Source organism: Bidens hawaiensis, unplaced genomic scaffold (assembly GCF_021521415.1).
Source record: "Bidens hawaiensis isolate Kalapana, Puna unplaced genomic scaffold, B.hawaiensis_p1.1 tig00034765_1, whole genome shotgun sequence".
Taxonomy (NCBI): Eukaryota; Viridiplantae; Streptophyta; class Magnoliopsida; order Asterales; family Asteraceae; genus Bidens; species Bidens hawaiensis.
This window is the reverse complement of record NW_027496046.1, coordinates 133,604-152,360: the sequence shown is the minus strand read 5'-3', so window position 1 is coordinate 152,360 and position 18,757 is coordinate 133,604. Positions and strand designations below refer to the sequence as shown.

The following is an 18,757-nucleotide window of genomic DNA, read 5'->3' as shown; positions in this document are numbered from 1 at the left end:
ACTATCTTCATCCCCACCTCCATCCCCACCTCCATTGTAATCCATATCCACCTCATTTGTAGGCTGCACACCATATCCACCTCCATCCCCACCTCCATCTACATCACCATTGTAATCAATCTCCACCTCATTTGTAGATTGCACACCAAAAGCATCCTCTCCAAACATAGGGTCAAATTCTGGATCCTCATGACATATATCAATCTGGTCTTGTTGTTCAACAACACCAACATTATTCTCTTCTTGAACATTCACATTTGCATCCTGTTTGTCTTGTTCCACAACTACCTTTTGAACAACAACCTCATTTGTGCTATCTTGTCATTCCAACAACAACCTTTTCTTAACTGAGTTTGCTTTATCTAGTACGACCTCACTTGCAAGAAACTCCTTATTTGTTATCTCTTCAATGGTAAACTTTGAGGTTGAGCAGAAGTATGTGTGTACAGAGGTGAACTCATGCTCAACATACACATTCATTAACTGATTAAAAGCTCCAATATACTTAGCAAATCCCCTAACATCATCATCACTTCCCAAAGCTCTAAGCCCCCAATCCAATTCTGAACCCGGTACTACATAATGGTAGAATCTAACCTTATCTGTAGGATAGGATAATTACAAGCAAGATTCGATCAAGCTCGTGAACTGAAAACTTGTCAATATCTAGCATGTCAACAAAATGGACAATGGCTCTGTTATAAACCCGTCCAGGAAATTTAGTGAAACTGCCACCATGGTGCATCTTGATCGTGAACAAATGTGGATTATTTACTACACAAACAAGATTAAACAGCTGTTAGTTAAATAAACCCAATTATAAACCCTAAAGTTTTAACTTACCATAAAACGCATCAGCATTTGATTGTTCATCAGCTTCACGAATGTAGAATCGAGGAGGAGGAGGATTATCCATCTTACGTGTTTAAGTTTTGAGAATGATGTGCAATTTAAGGTATTAACTGTCGGGTTGTTGAGTCGAGTCGGATACGAGGGTTTTTAATCGCCGGGAATTGAATCGACTGAAAGGGAGGGGGAAGACTGATAAAGGGTTTAGTTGCAGAGATATATGAAAGGACAAAACTACCCTCACATGCGCCTCACGTGATGGGATTTAACTGACTTTTTCTAACCCAGTTAGCGTAAAGGACAAAACTTGTAGGAAAAAAAGTTTAAAGTACACCGCCTGCAAGGAAACTTAGAAAAGGACACGAACCGTAATTCGTCTTATTTTAAAGGACAAAATTTGTAATTCTGTCTATTATTTTTAAAAAACTTCTCACATCTGATTCTTTGTATTTATCTCTATGTACTCACAAACAATTAATTTTATTGTTTTGCCTTGATTTTATACACTCACAACATTATATAGATTGATAAATAGTAACCCTTTAAATATAGAGGGTCACTATTGTTTTTATCAAACTTTTCTTTCTTATAGAGATTCCAATAGAGACTATTTTAGTTGTTTTCATTATTTTTTCCTCTATATTTAATAGAAAGCGGATTTTAAAAACTTCAATGTAAGTGCTCTTAAGATTGACGGGGTGTTCAGGTGGGTGTTTGGGACTGCTTTTTTGGTTTTGTTCTTTGCATTTTGTGTACATGTGGTGTGTTGGTGTATCTCTTTGTTGAGAGGTTTTCTAGCGTCCTGTTAGTTTTGCTTTATTAAATGTGAGAGTATAAAAAAGAATAACAATAATAAAATAAGTTTTTGTGACTAATAAAAGCAAATATGAAGAATGGGATGTGAAATATTTTTTAAAAAGTATACTAAATTTAAAGAAAAATATGTTTTTAGTTAAATTTCATAGAAAATGATTGTATAGAGGAGCACCAACAATAGGGGACTCACTGACAAATTGAACTTAGAACTCTAATTTAACACAGAAACTCTCAACTATATTCACAGTTGTGTGTAAAAAAATATGAGTTGGTGTGACAGGGAACGATTAAGAGTTACGCACACGTGAAGGTTGTTAGTTTGTTACTTTGTACAACTTTGAATATATACTTTATTAATATTCATAAAACTTGTGTGGTAGAACGTAGAATTTGTTTTAGGTGTTTAAAATGTTAGGTATTATTATAAAGCATTTAACCGAACGTGACTGATTCATTGTTTATGGTCTATTAAATGTTCTTTCATTCATTTTTTTTTCTAGTCTTTATACGCAACATTATGCTTGCTTTTGTATGTTTTATTTGAGTCGTGGCAAATGATTGAAGTAACTCTAGTTCACTTGAGTATTTATCGAACTCAATCAATAACAAATAGATATACAAAAATTGAAAATGATATTATTGTTAGAGCGTCACCAATGGCTTTGTTTTTGTCGGTTTTAGCCATTAAAAACATCACATCATCGGTTTTTATTGCTTTTGATGGCAGTTTTAGCATCTAGTTCTAGGTTATAAACCACCAAAAACGAGTTGCTTGTGGACCCATGTACCTGTAATATATACAATATTGAGAGAGAATAATTGGTGAAAACAAGTGGTTAAAAATATAAAAAAAAAAAAAACATGATGCAATAATATATTAAGATTTTCTTAATGAGCGGGTTTTGAGTAAAAATGAGAGTTTTAATGGTATGGCAAATGATCTTGTTGTTAACATTTAGAGGTTTTTAGACCTTCTTGTGGTGGATGATCTTATTTTTGTTACATTTGGACTTGTGGTTATATATAAAAAGACAATTCTTGTTAACGAATATTATTCCTACATATTTGAAAAAAATTTTGTTAAAAAAAAGCATCAAATATAAAATATTCACGCTTTTCAAGCCGAGCCCATGCAAGTATCAAGAAAGCTCGTCAAACTGCCTAACTAGCCGAGCTCGAGCCTTATCAACGCTAATCAAACATGAATATATGAATCTCTCTTAGCTAGCATTAACTGATTGTCCGCTTTTCTGTTGTATCCACCTCAACTATTCAAAATTCAATAATTAACACTTCATGGGTGTATAAATGCATCTATCTGAACTATACCCATACCCTGACCGTTAGTAATCTAAAAAAATATGAGAACAACATTCATCTGTATCTATTATGCTGATACCCCTGTAGCTTCCTCCGGTATCAAAAACAGGAAACCGACTGGCAAAAATGTGCAGATGACTTGAATTGCTATGCCGACACTAAGGTTGTCAAAAGAACCTGAAGATATGTTTAAAACCGAAGCCAACCCCGCACCAAGAAACCCGCTTATTGTGGCCCCGAGGTTGTTTATGGACATGAAGAGGGCGAATAATGTCCCTTCTATTCCAGGTGGGCATAGATGGCCTGATAATATAAGGAAAGGCATGAACCTGCAAGTCAACAAGAAAGTTGGTCAACGAAGTTATAGTTAGACTTTAAAAGGTCAAATAAATTGTTTTCTTGTTTGAAATATAGATTAGACTTTATGACAACTTTAGATACTTTGACCCAAACCCAGTATGGCACTAGGAGCCGAACCAACTTGATTCTTTTTTAAAACAACCCAGTTTGACCTGAGCCCATATTGACACCTGGACCCAAACCTAGTTTGACCTGAACCAAAGTGACACTTCTTTTGAACAACCTGTTTTGACCCAAACCAAATTGATACCCTTTTAAAATGGCCCATTTTGACCCAAACCCAGTCTAAGAATTGGACCTGAAACACTTTGATGTTTTTTTAAAATAACCCATTTTGACCAGGGCCCAGTTTGGCATTGGACCCAAACCTAGTTTGACCCAAACCAAATTGATCTTACTTAAACGATCTATTTTGAACCGAACACAATCTAACACTTGGACCAGAGCCAACTTGATATTTTTCAAGACAACCCATTTTGACACGAATCCGGTATGACACTTGGACCCAAACCTAGTTTGACACGAGCCAAATCGATACTTTTCTTGAAGCAACATGAACCCAGTTTCACACTCTTTGACCTGACCCATTTGAAACAAAACCACTTTGATCCGAACCCATTTTGATCCAGCCCAACCTGCCTGTTTTGTCAGGCATAGTGTGAGCAAAGTCACAAACCGTCCTCTTGCTAAACTACAACAAACCACTAAAATGTGTGTGTGTGTGTGTAAATGTTTAATTATCAATATTTAACAGCAAAATCATTCAAAGAAACAACCTAGATGCAAACATACAAAGAACACTTACTTGAATTGATTAATTGCATCTGAGATAGCAGATCCAAACAACATCATTGTCTTATCTGACACACCTAATGAAACATTCAATCTTGTAACCAGCGCTATATCCAGAAGAGTTATGAAAGCCAGAGCAACATGTGCAAACCTGCACACAAATAATTCCAATATTGAGACCAATAACCAAAAGCAGCAGCTTATTAAGCATTGGTGTTCCAAGTGTGATTTTCAACAAAAACTTACATGAGAATTCTTCTTAATTTCATTCTCTTTAAATACCGATTGTAAATGAAAGTTCCAATCATGAGACCTATCCATCCAATAACACGTGTGGTCCCCAGAAACGACGCTTCCAAGTTTAGGACTTCTGTCTGGTAGTAAAACATGACGGTTGATAGGTTTGGCATCGTTACCAGTGCTAGGAAAAACCAAGCCATTGGTCTGGTCTCCAGGTCAAATCAAATTAAAAGTCAAGACTAACAAAATAAATATCTTTTCATGATTTTAGAAATTGTGTTTTAGACAGTTAATATTCAAGCATTCTATATTTCATTGCCTACTTCCCCCAGCCAATGAAAACTGCAATAACTTCTTTTTCTTGTTCAAGTTTTTGAGTTAAGCGACCTATTTGCATAATGTGTGTTACTGATGGTTACATTTGACAAAAACAATACTATAACAATATAGTCAACATAAATTAATAGAACGAATTAGGAGGTTTTATGCATTAAAAATAGACTTTGCACGTGTGTACATGTTCCCCTTTTAGCTAAATCTTTTGATTTGACATGTTTGATATCAACCATCACGAATATCAAACCATTCATTAGTAAACGGGTCAAAATTGCCACTTCTAACTTTGGTCCACAAGATCATTATTTTTTTTCTATAATAAAGATTTTCGTATCCGGTGGGTTTATTTGAGATCCACAAAGCCAAAGCAGGTCAGTAGGCCCTTAGATTTTTATTGAATGGTAAGGATTTAAGTAATCACATGCACATGAGCACACCTTAATTCCATGTGATTAATCAATCTTGATTCACTTCTTTTAATCTAAAGGCCTAAAGTCAGATATGTGACAAACAATCAAACACTATTATTACTAAACTACAGGTTTGGTGGCATTTTGCATTTATTTTAGTACAGTACGAATGAAAGCTAATTGTACATAAAAGTTGATCATTCCGTACCTGAAAATAATTGGCTGTCGAAAAGCCTTAAACAAAGTAAAACCAGCGGTTTTTAATGACTGAAGCAATTGTGATGATAAAGAAACATCTTTTTCAGGCATCTGATTGTTGCTTCTGCTAATGTTTCTCTTCTTTTTCTGTTTAGAACTCTTGTTTCTCCTCAAAGATTTGGTTTTATGCACGCGAACCAAAGATTCATCTTCATCTGATATAGTTCCATCTACTCCATTGGTATCATTAGATGTAGAAAGCTTTACTTTAGGCTCACAGCTTTCAGAACTTTCATTCACAAAAACACATGAAAGTAGTTGTACAGCTGGCAACACAGAAAATACCAGAAATATGTTTTCCATCTGAAAGTTACTTAATGCATATCCTCCTAATAAACTCCCACAGATTCCACCAAGAGCCATTGCCATCCATGATACTGATTGCAGGTCGCCAGCAAACTTAGCCCTGACAACACGTTAATTTGCAAGAAAATGAAAAATACATACTTTCACTAATGGGCCAAATGAGTGACAAAACAATTAATTAAAAAGGAAACAGGTAAGGTTAATTTAGTAATCATATTTAAGAACCTAAATTGTTTTTATTATAGATTGTGGGCAAAAAGAATTCATGAGAATTGTGATGTTCAAAATCAGTCCTTTTGACCTCAGTGTGATTAATATATATCTTTTTCGGGATAAAAAGAATATTATATATATCTTAGAAAGAAGAAAAAGAAATACAAAAACAAAACAAAAGAACGGAAACCGACTGGTAGACATACTTTTCAAGTCTTGCAGCTTCAGCAATCATTGCATCAATAACAACATCTGCCATTGCAGATCCAAGATTCTGTAACAATAAGAAGATCATAAGTTGATCTCTTGAGTTTCTTATGTTTTCTTGCAGACCAATAATCACCCATGGAAAGAGTGAGAGAAGAGTTGCAATGACTAAATAAGGAATCCGTTTCTTTCCTTTTATTGGAATACAATCTGACAAAATTCTGCATCCAAAAATGCACACATGCAAACATATTATTGATACACATGCAAACTGATTTACAATATGTGTCTACACGCTATACAGAGAGGTTTTATAACCATCTCTTGGTTATATTTGGTGCTTCTTGATGATGGTTAGAACTATATTTAGTAAATGTATTTTGAAAATAATAACTAGATCAATACCCGTATATTGGTTTTATGCTCCATGGAAAAAATGCTACTGAAGTCACGAACTGAGAAGCTGAGGGCGACAGTTTTAGTTTGTCTTTAAGCTGATACGAAACCGCTGTCCAGACAAATGATCTAAAACCCTAAAGAAATAAACGTGACAAAAATTTTCACTGATTAGTAACAAGAAAACAAAATGGTACTGATAATGGGAGAGAGAACACAAACATAGTAACATACAACCAAAATGTGGCAAGAAAGTGTTTGTAAAAGTTCTAACGTAGAAACTTAGAAATAGTATACAACTTGGCCTCTTTTCTTATGAAAGGAAAAGAAAGAAAGAACCAAGATTTATGGAGGATATAATCATTACAACTGCAAGGGGGGAATCTACCGACTGAGTAAAAGCGGAAAATAACAATTGTGCTTATTGGTGCAATAAATAGCATAGAATTGACCCCTTCGCTCTACATATTTGACTACTTACACAGTTGCATGAGTTTGTTTCAAAGAAAAAGGATTAATCGACAGTTGACAGTGATCGTTAAGTAAATCAGTTTTTGACTTTAAAAATCAGAATAGGTATGAACTTGTATACAAAATCCAACGCTTTAAACTTATGTACACGTAATATTTAGTACAAGTTCCATGCCCTCATCAATTTTTTTCCTTATTTATATGCTTCCTTCATCTTTCCTAAAAAAGAGTCCAAATCATCAGTAAAAGACCTCAAAGACGAACTCACCGTCACACAAATACAAACTAATAGCTCTTTATCATATATTTTAACAGAATCACAGCTTAGTGCATGAATAATTTCGTAACGTCCAACTATAAAGTCGGAAACTTCCTGGAAAACAAGTTGCAGCAATTTTCATCGAATATTCGAAATTGAAAAGTATGACACGGTCATCATTTCTAACGCTTAAACTGTTCAAACTCTTCATAACTCAAAGCACATTGTGACACAAGAGAACAACTTGTTTATAACCTAATTACGGACAGCCACTTCAAATTGCTAAAATCAGCTATTGAGTATCCCGGTAGTAAAACTAATCACAATCCAGATCTCTTATTATTAGGATCCAATTCCAACTAATCAAATTAAAAATCTCACATTCTCACTCAAACCCTAACACTAACATCCTAATCCAGTAATCCACATAAACACGTAAAAACATCAATTCAAACACGTATAAATATGACCTACAACTTGTGAATCTACAATACAACCGAAATAACTAATCGCACACACTACGATCAGCAATCGGATCAATCGCAATCGAAATTGAGAACAAATAAATAATTAATGATTATACCTGAGTGAAATAAATCAAGCAGACGAGCCAGATGAATGAAGCACCGAAAGCGAATCGAAGTTGTTTCAACCATCCGATCATTTTGATTGATGATTTATGATTCGAGAATTATTAGGGTTCGGCGTAAATCTCGAATTGACTTTTAGGGGAAAATGGGAACAAGGAGAATTAATTGAAGGAAGCAGGCAGACGTTTACTTCACTTTTTTTTTTCTTCAAACGGTTTTCCTCTCATCGTTCCTTTCACGTCTACTTTTACTACATAAAAATCAAATTAAATCAAATACAATACAAGACGTAACTGACGGACTATTATTAATTAATTAATTAAATAAATATAAAATACTAGCTTTTAAACTCGTGTATTACACGGTATTTATCAGATAATAAAAATAAATAAAGTTTGTTATTTAAAAGAAATAAAAAAAATTAAAGGTAAAAAGAAAATAAAATATATTACAAATAATAAGAAATCTAAAATCTCGAATTTACAAAGTCGAAAAAATCTTTTTATATGCAACATCTGACAAAATTGTTTTGACCAATTACCCATTGCTAGCTACGATGAATGAGATGAAATATTAGAGAATTAAAAGAAAAATTATAAGCTATTTGTCTAAATTGTTTTGACCCATGACTTGTGGACAAGAAGGATAAATAAGATGAGAAATTAGAGAATTAGAAAGCAAATTGTAATCCATTTGCCAAAATTACTTTGACCCATGCCACATGGATAGCTATAATGAATTAGATGAGATTAGAGAATTAGAAAGGAAATTATAACCCATTTGCCAAAATGGTTTTGCCCCATAACCCATGAATATGTAGGATAAATGAGAAGAGAGATTACACCAAGAATGAATGTGAGATTGACACATCATCCTTATTATTTTCTTTTATTAGTATTGTTAGATTAGATTAGTATTGTTAGATTGTTTTACTAGGATATAGTCCGTGCGATACACAGGTGGTTAAAAAAATACAAAAAAATGTTAAACTGAATAATATATATAATAACATACCTTATGAATTAATAAGATATAAATAATCTTCTAAAATACATCGATTAGTAAGAATAATTTGTATTTGTATTATAAAATAAAAATGGAAGGTTATGAATCTTTAACAACTATGAAAAATAGAAGGTTATCATCAATTCATTTAAGTTGAGTTGGTAAGCTACAAACATTTTAAAAGCATGGTAATTAGTTCAATTCTCACCAACAACATATTTTTCATTTTATCATTTATAAAGTGGAAATTGTAAATAGAAAATTGTACACTTGGCAGTCTATGTGAAAGGTTTAGTTGAATGGCATGTGGAATGATTGTGTTGCTTTAATAATATAGGTAGATTTTTTAATTAAAAGTTTTGAAAGTTTTATGATATATTTATTTAAGGTTTATATATACACGTTTGTTTTTTGTTAGAGAATAATTCGTCGGATTAGTTCTATTAACCGACCGATCAAAATACGATATGATCAAAAATTAGTTGATCGACCTTTCTATTAATATTACCAAAAACAAAAATTATCTTCACTCGTGTCTGATGAAACTTGATTGTTCATTACTTATAGACGCTAGTAGGATGCTACTTGATTTGATTTTCTTCATTCTTAATCTGTGTAACATAAAATGTTGTTAAGGAAATCAAAACAACAATCATAAAAAAGTACGGATATAAGAAGTAATAAGTAAACTATATGTGCATCAAACATAAGACTAAATAGACAACAAAAGATAGCACCAACCACTTTAAGAGTACCTACACATTCCCTATAAAAAGGATCTACAAGTCAAGGCAATATCGAGGCAAAACTAAGGTCACGCGAGTATGAAAAGATTTTTCAAATAAAGTACAAATCATGCATTTTCATCTGCAAACAGCGAACTCGAAAACTAATAATCCAAAGAGACCATGGTTAGTTGCGATTTATCCAAATGATTATGATTATGATGATAAATCAAACTTAAGTTCGACATCTCCATTGGATTGATCATTTGAAAGCAAATAAAATATTTGCCAGCTTGAATGGTATAACGAAAGCTAAAGAGTGAAAGCAAGGAAAGATATTTCATTTACTTACCGACCTATAAATTATTGAAGTTATTATTAGTTTTTCAGTTGTAATGACAATCGCTAAAAGATGTTATTTTTCGATGCAGAATATGAAGCCGGAAATATGAAATTAGATGGATGATAAATCATAAAAGAGTTCTTTAGAATGTTATGAACGAGGATGCAATAGATCGTTTTCAAAATACGATAAGCCGTAAAAATACAACCGTATAATGTAATATTTCTTAAATTATAAAAACAATGTATTTTTATAATTTATTTTCTAATAACAATGTATTTCTTAATGACACTGTATTTTTATTATATGACTCGAATTGACCTGATTTATTGACAGGTAATATTTTAGGGTCTGCCATTGACGTGATTTTATTGACCGGTAAAATATATCATAGGGTCCGCCACTGACGACGGCCGCACGAGGCAAATAGATACACCCACATGGTGAATCTTACTATCCTATTAAAGCAACATATTTTTTTCATATGTCATTTAACTAGGTTATCCGTATATGATGCCAAGTATACAATTTCTATAAATAAATTATACACCTATTAAACAATTTAATTTTAAACATTAACTCCTAAGTTGGAGAATGCTTCAAAATAAATTGTCATAATCACCATTTATTGAGTAACAAAGGCAATTAATTGTCTTCATTGTTATTTTCTAAAATTTTGAAACTTTGTTATTTTATTTTTTTTTGGATTTTGGAAAATTATTTATAAACGTTTGGACAGGACGTATGGTAGTTTAAGTCACGAAGTTTGGATTTTATTGATGTTTTATTAAACGGTTTAATCAAAATTATAATTGTTATATCTCATTGTTATATTCATATTTGTAGCTTCTTTATGTTGTGTACTTATATGTTATATAATTTCAATAAAATATTTTTTATAACACACAACTTATGTTACAACATATACATGTTTACGATTTATAGCTTACAACATATAATTTCAGTACATGATAAAGTTTTAATTAATATGTCTTTTTTTATTTCATGGAAAAAGTTAAAAATATGTAGTATAAGTTAGAAATATGTTTTAAATTGTTAATTATCTCTGTTTTCTTTGTATGCTGCCTTTTTTTAATTAAAACAACAATGTGATACCTTATATTAATAATGTTAGATTATCTGTCGTTTATAATTCATTAAAATGTATAACACACACATATACATACGAAGTTTTATATATTTTCACTCGTATGTAACACGGAATCTAACCTAGTTCCATTCACAAAGCAACAACCAAAAAGGGGGGAGAAAGAAAAAAGCACACATCTTTTGAAGGCACAAATTTGAACAAATTAAAGAAAGATTTTGGATGATGAAAGAAGAAAGCAATCACACTAAGTCAAATTAAATGAAATATATACAACATTGGTGGTGTGGTAATCCTAGGAACCAAAGTCATACAGACTGAACAACGTTAGAGCACCAAACACACTTTGCTGCTGCAATTTTTCTAGAGAAGCTTCGATATCACGTTGCATGAAGTCCAGAATGCAGCAGAAGCAGCCCTCAGAATGGCCGGATTTTGATATATCCTAACAAAATTAATTATATATTTAGAGAAGCGCGTAAAAATAATATTATACCAGGCTATATATAATACAGGGTATGTTCAAACACAAGATAATCAAAGATAAAAGAGATGTGTGTTTACCCAATTGCGGTTGCACCCCAAGAAGCAACATTATAAATAACTTTACTTCCGTCCCACGCCTTTCGAAGCTTACCCTTTTGTTTCTTCATGGAGAATGTCTTGCTAAGTGCTACAATTTAAGACGTATTGTCAGTACGACAATTACAATTTCACAACTTATTGTAGTTAAATTTGAATATACTCACCATCCTGGAGTTGTTTTGGACTCAAATCCTGTGAAAAAAAAAAGATAAACGCAATTAGTTAAACAAAGACTACCGCTTCTTTAAGATAAAACGCTCGCAAATTGTTAAATTATTAACGAGTAAATGAACTTCACATCAACAAAAAATCTGGTGACAATCGGCCAGTTTGGACTAGGGATGTAAACGAGCCAAGCTGAGACAGATGGGGCTCGTGCTCGGCTCATTCATTTTAACGAGCTGAAATGTTGAACTCGAGCCGGCCACAGCTCGTCAAGCCAGCCCTTTTACTTTTTTCAAATAAATTTAACTATTACACTTTTATATCGATTTTTATATAAATTAAAACAAAAAATAACACTTTTATCATTTGCTAGGCCTGGTAAATGATGTGAAACATGCATCTATTTGTCCCATAAGAATTACAACGCAAACCGTAAATTTGGACGGAACACAGTTTTATCCAAGTTGTTTTGACTATTTCACAAATGCCTAGAATGCCCTTCAAGGCTTCTATAATGACAAACCAAAGTAACGGATCATCTCAAATCAATAAGATTCAGGATTAATATGTAAATGTAACTTCACAACATTATTTAAAAAAAAAGGAAAATGTGTACCTTGGTCTCTTTGAGGGAAATAAGATACGCAGCCATGAAGCACGCGATTCCATCCACGATGTCATCCTGTCTAACCAACACATAATCTTCATCAGTCGTGTTGTTCCCACCTTCCCATAGATCGTGTTCACTAACCATGTCCCAAGAACTATTTTCTTCTATAATTAATTTAAACAATTATTAGCATTTCCCAATATCACTATGTCATAGAGTTCACATAATTTTGCTTACTACTTTTAAATGTTATACAAGATTTTAAGTGATGATCCCCTTATTTTCACACTAAAATTAACAATTACAAAGATTTGGCAAACAGCAGATATTTTCAAATATGTAGCTCTCATAACATAGGAGTTTCGAGTTGGAAGAGGTTTCTCATACATACCAGCTAAATTCTGTGGGACTGAAACTTGTGCACACTCTAGTTTTTCAAGAAAATCAGGGCATTCAAGTCTCGACTTTAGTAGACTGCATAGCTACATAACAAAAAAGATATTTAAAAAAGTATAAATTAGCCATTGACAATCAACTTAACTACTAATAACTTCATATACTATAACATAAATAAATTCGATACAACCAGAAGTCAAACCTATTGCAATTTACAACCTCACTAAAAGTCTAAAAAACAGTTATCACAATCCAACAAATATAAATTGCCATCAATTTTTAATTGCATGTGTCTTTAATTTAAAAATTAACTACGGAAAATATTAATAACTATCTACACCTCATGAACAATAGCATGAATCTTTGGCTGATTTACAATCGATTGAATAAGTTCTAACAACTATGCTCTTTGTGTTGAGATTTCGTTTTTGGGTTTCTTGAGTTTGAGAATTATAAATCTAGAACCGAAACCTATAGATATGACAACTTTCGGGTTTGAATAGCATGAATTCAGGTTCGAGTTAGCAGTTTCTCAGTCCTGGTAGAACAAATTCGGGTTAGGGTCCTACGGATAAGACTACTTTCAGGTTCTAGTAGCGCGAATTCTAGTACCATGAATTTGGGTTTGGTAGCGTTAATTTGGGTTCGGGTTAGAATTTTCTTGGGTCTGATAGTATGAATTCAGGTTCGGGCTCTACGGATAAGACTACTTTTGGGTTCTAGTAACGTGAATTCTAGTAGCATAAATTTGGGTTGTGGTAGCGTGAATTTGGGTTCGGGTTAGCAGTTTCTCGGGTCTGGTAGCATGAATTTGGGTTCTATGGATAAGACTGCTTATTGGTTCGAGTAGCGTGAATTTGGTCCGGGTTAGCATTTTCTTGGGTCGGGAGGCATGAATTCGGGTTCGGGTTCCACAGATACAACTACTCTCGGGTTAGCCGTTTCTCGGGTCCGGTTTCGGGTATCGGATAAAACTTACAGCCCTAAATTACAGTCTTCATAATCAAACCCGAAACCAATTTTACCCCTAAATCACACAATCCATTCACAGATTCAACAATTTAACAAACAAAAACACTAAATTTACCAAATCAGCCTCGCCGTCCTGCGTTTGCAACTGGCGGCCGGTACTAGGTCCAGCCAAATCACCCTCATCACAGCTTTCATCATCATCTTCTTCTTCAATACACCCAGTATTACTCAGCAATTCAAGAGCTCTTTGGCACTGATCAAGAACTGCTTCAAGGGTTTTCCTCTTCACACGCACCTGATCCCGTTCCGTATTCGCCCGCTCAACGCCGATGATGGGTTTCGCCTCAACGACCTCCATGAACAGAAACCCTAGATCAATAATTACGCATCTGGGTATGCACAAGTTGTGAAATTGATGAAGTGGGTATGAAATTGATTGGATTTGGGTACCGTAGTGGAATTGGATGGATTACGTGTGAATCTTGATGAATTTGGGGGTTGGGTTGGGTTGGGTTGGGTTGGGTTGGGGTGTTGGCGTCAGCCGCCTACGTACCTTTTCTCCATTATTGATGCCTATGGGGTATATAATTGGTTTTTTCGTACAAAGTTAATCAAAACTCAATGTTTTCACACCCGGCCTTGACGTTGATACGGACGTCTTGCCGGGTCAAAGGTCGGACCGACCCGAAAGAGCGGACCGTGTTTGACCCGGATCACGTCATAAATAATTTAAATATATTTATATACATGCACTCTATTTATATGTACATATATAATTTCTATATATAAAAAAATAATATTAGACAACTTTTATATCCATTTATAATGCTTATATTAGTATATAGGATTTATATTGCAAGTAATGAATCAAAAATGAAGGTTGGTTTGGTTAGCTAGTGTTTGTTTGTTAAGCACTTCATCTCGGTAGTCACTTGGGTTTGATTCCCACTTTATCTAAAGCCTTTTTATTTAATAAAACAAGCTTTTACCGGTTCACCGGTTCCGGTCGGACCGGAAACCGCCAAACCCGGCCGGGTTATATTACAAAACGGGTTATACATGCGAACTGGACCGGCATGTCTACCGGGTCCCGGTCGAACCGGCCGGTCCGGTCCGGATTTCAAAACATTGTCAAAACTTTAGGTTTGGGTTTAGTAATCCAATTTGAATTCGAGTATCGGTACCAAATACATTTTATTTTTAACATAGAAACAGTGATAACTAATTTGTTGTTATTAATAGGCTTGTTTTTATAATTATTTGCTGTAACTTTTTGTTCGTATTTGCTGATTTTCGATTATGAGATATTATAAGTATTTGTTGATTTGCATTTCATTGATATTATTAAGTTTTTTTCCTTATGCTGTTACGAGTATTTACTGTTGTTATTTTGTTGCTGATTTTGATTCTTTTGCTGTTATTATTATGTTTTTTCCTTTGTTATTATAAAACATTGCTTTTGTAGATTGGTATTTTAGTTTACATTATTTCATACGTTATCATTTTTGATAGATTAATATTGTTTCCTACGCTCTCATATTAAGATTATTTTGTACACAAGAATTCCCCTCCGATTCGATAATAGCTCGCATAATAAGAATATGAATCCTAATACTAATATTATTATCTTAACATTCTTATATTTTACATATTTACACCTTGTATTGTGAGTCTGTTAGAAACTTTTATTTATGATGTTTCAAATTAATTAAAGCCGAAAGCAGACGGTTATTTATACATGGGATTATTTTTTCTATATGTTAAGATTTTGACATAAGTGAAAGTTATGACTGCCTGTGATTATATTATTAATAATAATATTTGTGGGTAAATGCATTATAGTTTTGATTATTAGATCTGATTTGTGTAAACTTTTTGTTAAATAAGTATCAGAGGTTAATCGAAATTTTTTTTGTCTAACTTATGAATAATATATAAATATTTCAAACTATTCTTTAATAATTTTTATTAATACTAAATTAAATATATATTACCTAAATAAATATTTGCCTTCGTTGATATAAAACTAAATAAAAAGATGTTAAATTTTTAACTGATGATAACATATAATATCTTTTTCTTTTTGGTATATTAAGGTTTATATTGGTTATTCAACGTTTTTATTAAAAATAAAATAGATGTAAATAAATAAATAAATAAACTTATTTAGATAAGTTATAAAATAGTTTTAGTAGTTGAGTAACTTTTATAAAAGTATTTAAATAATTAAATGATTGCTTTTGTACATTATGGAAAAGGTCAACAAATATAATTGTCATGTATATATATCACGTGCTTAATGTTTTTGGAATCGACAAGCTATAGCCACAAATTCATAAGAGGACATATTACAAGTCCACAATAACTTCTTTATAAATAAAATCCTTAAATTGTTGCTATTTATCAGGTGCATTTATCTGTCAAATATTTTTAGAGGAAACCCCGAAAAAACCTGTTTCTCCCGTTTATATATTTATCTTGCCACACATTTTATCTTAAAAAGTTAATTACTGCTGATTAAGAAAATTTATTCTATAAAAACTTATTTAAAGCGTTGGGCACATGCACTGTCAAAAAAAAAAAGTTAAAAAAACGAATTGACCGGTTTGCTTGGGTTGGCTAGACCGGCCATTTTTGACGGTTTGACAGTTCAGTTTGGTTATGACGATTTTGATTTTTTTTTTCAAAAGACTAACTCTATCTTTTTAATGATAAACGTGATTCACAAATATAACACATATACCTTCATATTTCTAAAATGAAAAAATATAACAAAAAATGTCAAATAGTTGGTTCAATTTACACAATCATGAATTGTCAAACCATCAAAACTCAAAAGCGTACTGTGGACCAAACCAAATACATTTCAAACTAGTCAAACCAGATAATGAGAATGACTTGATTTCGTTTGGATGCTTTAATGAGATTCAACGGTTTATGTTCCCCTCTTTCTGAGCTTAATGGGTCTTTTCTCTTTCTTGAAGACTATGTCAAAAGCAACATGTATATAAAATTATAAAGAACGAGCTCATACACATTGGGGATTAACTCATTGACTTTTTTATTTCTTGCTAATCTTCTCTCGTTTATCCCTTGTCAAAAACATCCTACAACCCATGTATACAAATCTCAAGTAGTCCATACATCGCGTTATTCGCATATAGAAGAGTATGCTCAAAGCATATTGAAGGTTTTTATATTGCTAGTTTTCAAGATTTGTGTTTGTTATATAGGTATAAAACAGTGTACTATGCGGCTGGATACAAAAAAAAACCCTAAAATTAACGTCATTAATTATGTTTAACATACATGCACATAAACACATCATCAAATAAGAGGAGAAGAAGAAATTTGGTTGATATTCCAAACGAAACAAAAACCATCAAAAATTTACGTTTTACACTTTGGTAAAGTCAGTTGTCAGAACAATATCAAGTTAAAATAAAATAAGGGGGCTGCTGTGAGAATGTCAACTGTCAAAAAAAACATTCTTTCATTATTATAGTAGATTTATGCACAAAACATCTCGTGCTAATATTTAGAAATTGTGTAGAACGGTTTAAATGTTCTAACATGGTGACAGATCTCGCTCTAGGACACACAAAATCTTCAACCTCTAGACATAACCTTCGACCTCCACATATCTTACAACATCAAACCATTCCACTGAAACACAACCAGCAAGATGAAACTCTACAAGAGAATATAAGTTAAAATATTTGGCAAATATCAGTCCGCCTTGAAAATAGATGAATTTCGAACCATTAATTACGTTGGGAAAAGTTCGAACCAAAAGAGAAAGAACAATAGAAGATCAATCGAACCAAACGTAATTAGAAAATAGACAAACATACATTTTAGTTCATGTATGATAAATCTGTTCAAATCATATAATCTTATAATAACTGAAAATGGGTGTTTGATGAATGATGTGAATAGTAATGGGTTACCACACACCCTACTTACAATAATCAATGATTGTTCACTAAACATTGTGACATCAAATATATTTTCATCAAATATTGAGTTTTAATATTTACAGATAGCATATAAACTCATACTTAGTAATGATAAATCTTACTCTCTTGTGGCTTGTTTGCTTATGTGAAAAAAGGTACTTACAATTTATAGCAACCCACTTGACCCATATCAAACATGGACACAGAACAAGGGTATGATGTCAACCCGGCCCGGCCCGGCCCGGTCCCCACACATGAGACCAGTCAACGAAATTATGACGTTACAAGTCTCCCTCTCTTAAAAAGGTTTAATCCCCGAAACATATCCATTACATAAACAACTGCGAGTAGAACTTACGCATCTCTTCCTCTGGTTCCCACGTCGCATCGGATCCTTTACAATGCTTCCAAATCACCTTAACTATTGGAATAACCTTGTGACGAAGTTGCTTATCCTTACGGTCAACGATTTTGACTGGCTGCTCGATATAATTCAATCGCTCATCAACTTCTATATCCATTAACGGCACGTGCGACGTGTCATCTGCAAGACACTTCCTTAGGTGAGAAACGTGAAAGGTAGAGTGAATCCCATCCAGTTCTGCAGGTAGATCGAACTTATACGCTACTTCTTCTACACGAGCTATGATCTTAAACGGTCCAATATACCTTGGAGGCTTGGACTCAACTTTCCTCTCTTTCTAAAGCGAATGATACCTTTCCACGGCGAGACCTTAAGCATCACGTTGTCGCCAACGTTAAACTCGATTGGTCGTCGTCGCTTATCGGCATAAGACTTTTGATGGTCTTGAGCAGCTTTCATCCTTGCTTTGATTTGATCAAACCTCGAGGAGGTTTCTTGCACAACTTCCAAACTACCAATCTCTTTCTGACCAATCTCTCCCCAACAGACGGGAGTTCTACAACGTCTACCATATAACATCTCGAATGGAGGCATACCAATGCTCGAATGATAGCTGTTGTTATAGGATAACTCTGCTAAATGAAGATGATCATCCCAGCTTCCTCCAAAATCTAACACACAAGCATGTAGCATATCCTCAAG

At 33.2% G+C, this 18,757-nt stretch overlaps 2 protein-coding genes across 3 annotated transcripts; both read right to left on the bottom strand.

Moving 5' to 3' along the window:
- Positions 1–2,841: 2,841 nt before the first annotated feature.
- LOC143586682 (putative folate-biopterin transporter 4) lies at positions 2,842–7,940 on the bottom strand. The gene is made up of 7 exons (XM_077068167.1): positions 7,817–7,940; positions 6,513–6,640; positions 6,107–6,328; positions 5,332–5,787; positions 4,384–4,581; positions 4,151–4,288; positions 2,842–3,314 (listed from the first exon to the last, which is right to left on the bottom strand). The coding sequence occupies exons 1-7, from the start codon at positions 7,895–7,897 to the stop codon at positions 3,053–3,055; spliced, it is 1,485 nt and encodes a 494-aa protein (XP_076924282.1). The 5' UTR covers positions 7,898–7,940; the 3' UTR covers positions 2,842–3,052.
- A 3,266-nt stretch (positions 7,941–11,206) lies between these two features.
- LOC143586681 (uncharacterized) lies at positions 11,207–14,105 on the bottom strand. Of its 2 annotated transcripts, none has more exons than XM_077068164.1 (6): positions 13,848–14,105; positions 12,756–12,846; positions 12,371–12,528; positions 11,754–11,781; positions 11,569–11,677; positions 11,207–11,449 (listed from the first exon to the last, which is right to left on the bottom strand). In XM_077068164.1, exons 1-6 carry the CDS (start codon positions 14,088–14,090, stop codon positions 11,368–11,370), a joined length of 711 nt encoding a protein of 236 aa, XP_076924279.1. In that variant the 5' UTR covers positions 14,091–14,105; the 3' UTR covers positions 11,207–11,367. The 2 variants fall into 2 exon arrangements, with proteins under 2 accessions (XP_076924279.1, XP_076924281.1); XM_077068166.1 differs by having other exon boundaries at positions 12,371–12,525.
- Positions 14,106–18,757: the final 4,652 nt, after the last annotated feature.

Coding starts and splice junctions, on each gene's coding strand:
- LOC143586681 (XM_077068164.1), bottom strand. CDS start 14,090: ATGGAGGTCGTTGAGGCGAAACCCATCATCGGCGTTGAGCGGGCGAAT. Junction 12,847..13,847: donor AGGACGGCGAGGCTGATTTG/GTAAATTTAGTG, acceptor TTTGTTATGTAG/CTATGCAGTCTACTAAAGTC. Junction 11,450..11,568: donor TGGGGTGCAACCGCAATTGG/GTAAACACACAT, acceptor TAATTTTGTTAG/GATATATCAAAATCCGGCCA.
- LOC143586682 (XM_077068167.1), bottom strand. CDS start 7,897: ATGATCGGATGGTTGAAACAACTTCGATTCGCTTTCGGTGCTTCATTC. Junction 6,641..7,816: donor GCTTGATTTATTTCACTCAG/GTATAATCATTA, acceptor TTATTTCTTTAG/GGTTTTAGATCATTTGTCTG. Junction 3,315..4,150: donor GATGCAATTAATCAATTCAA/GTAAGTGTTCTT, acceptor GTTGACTTGCAG/GTTCATGCCTTTCCTTATAT.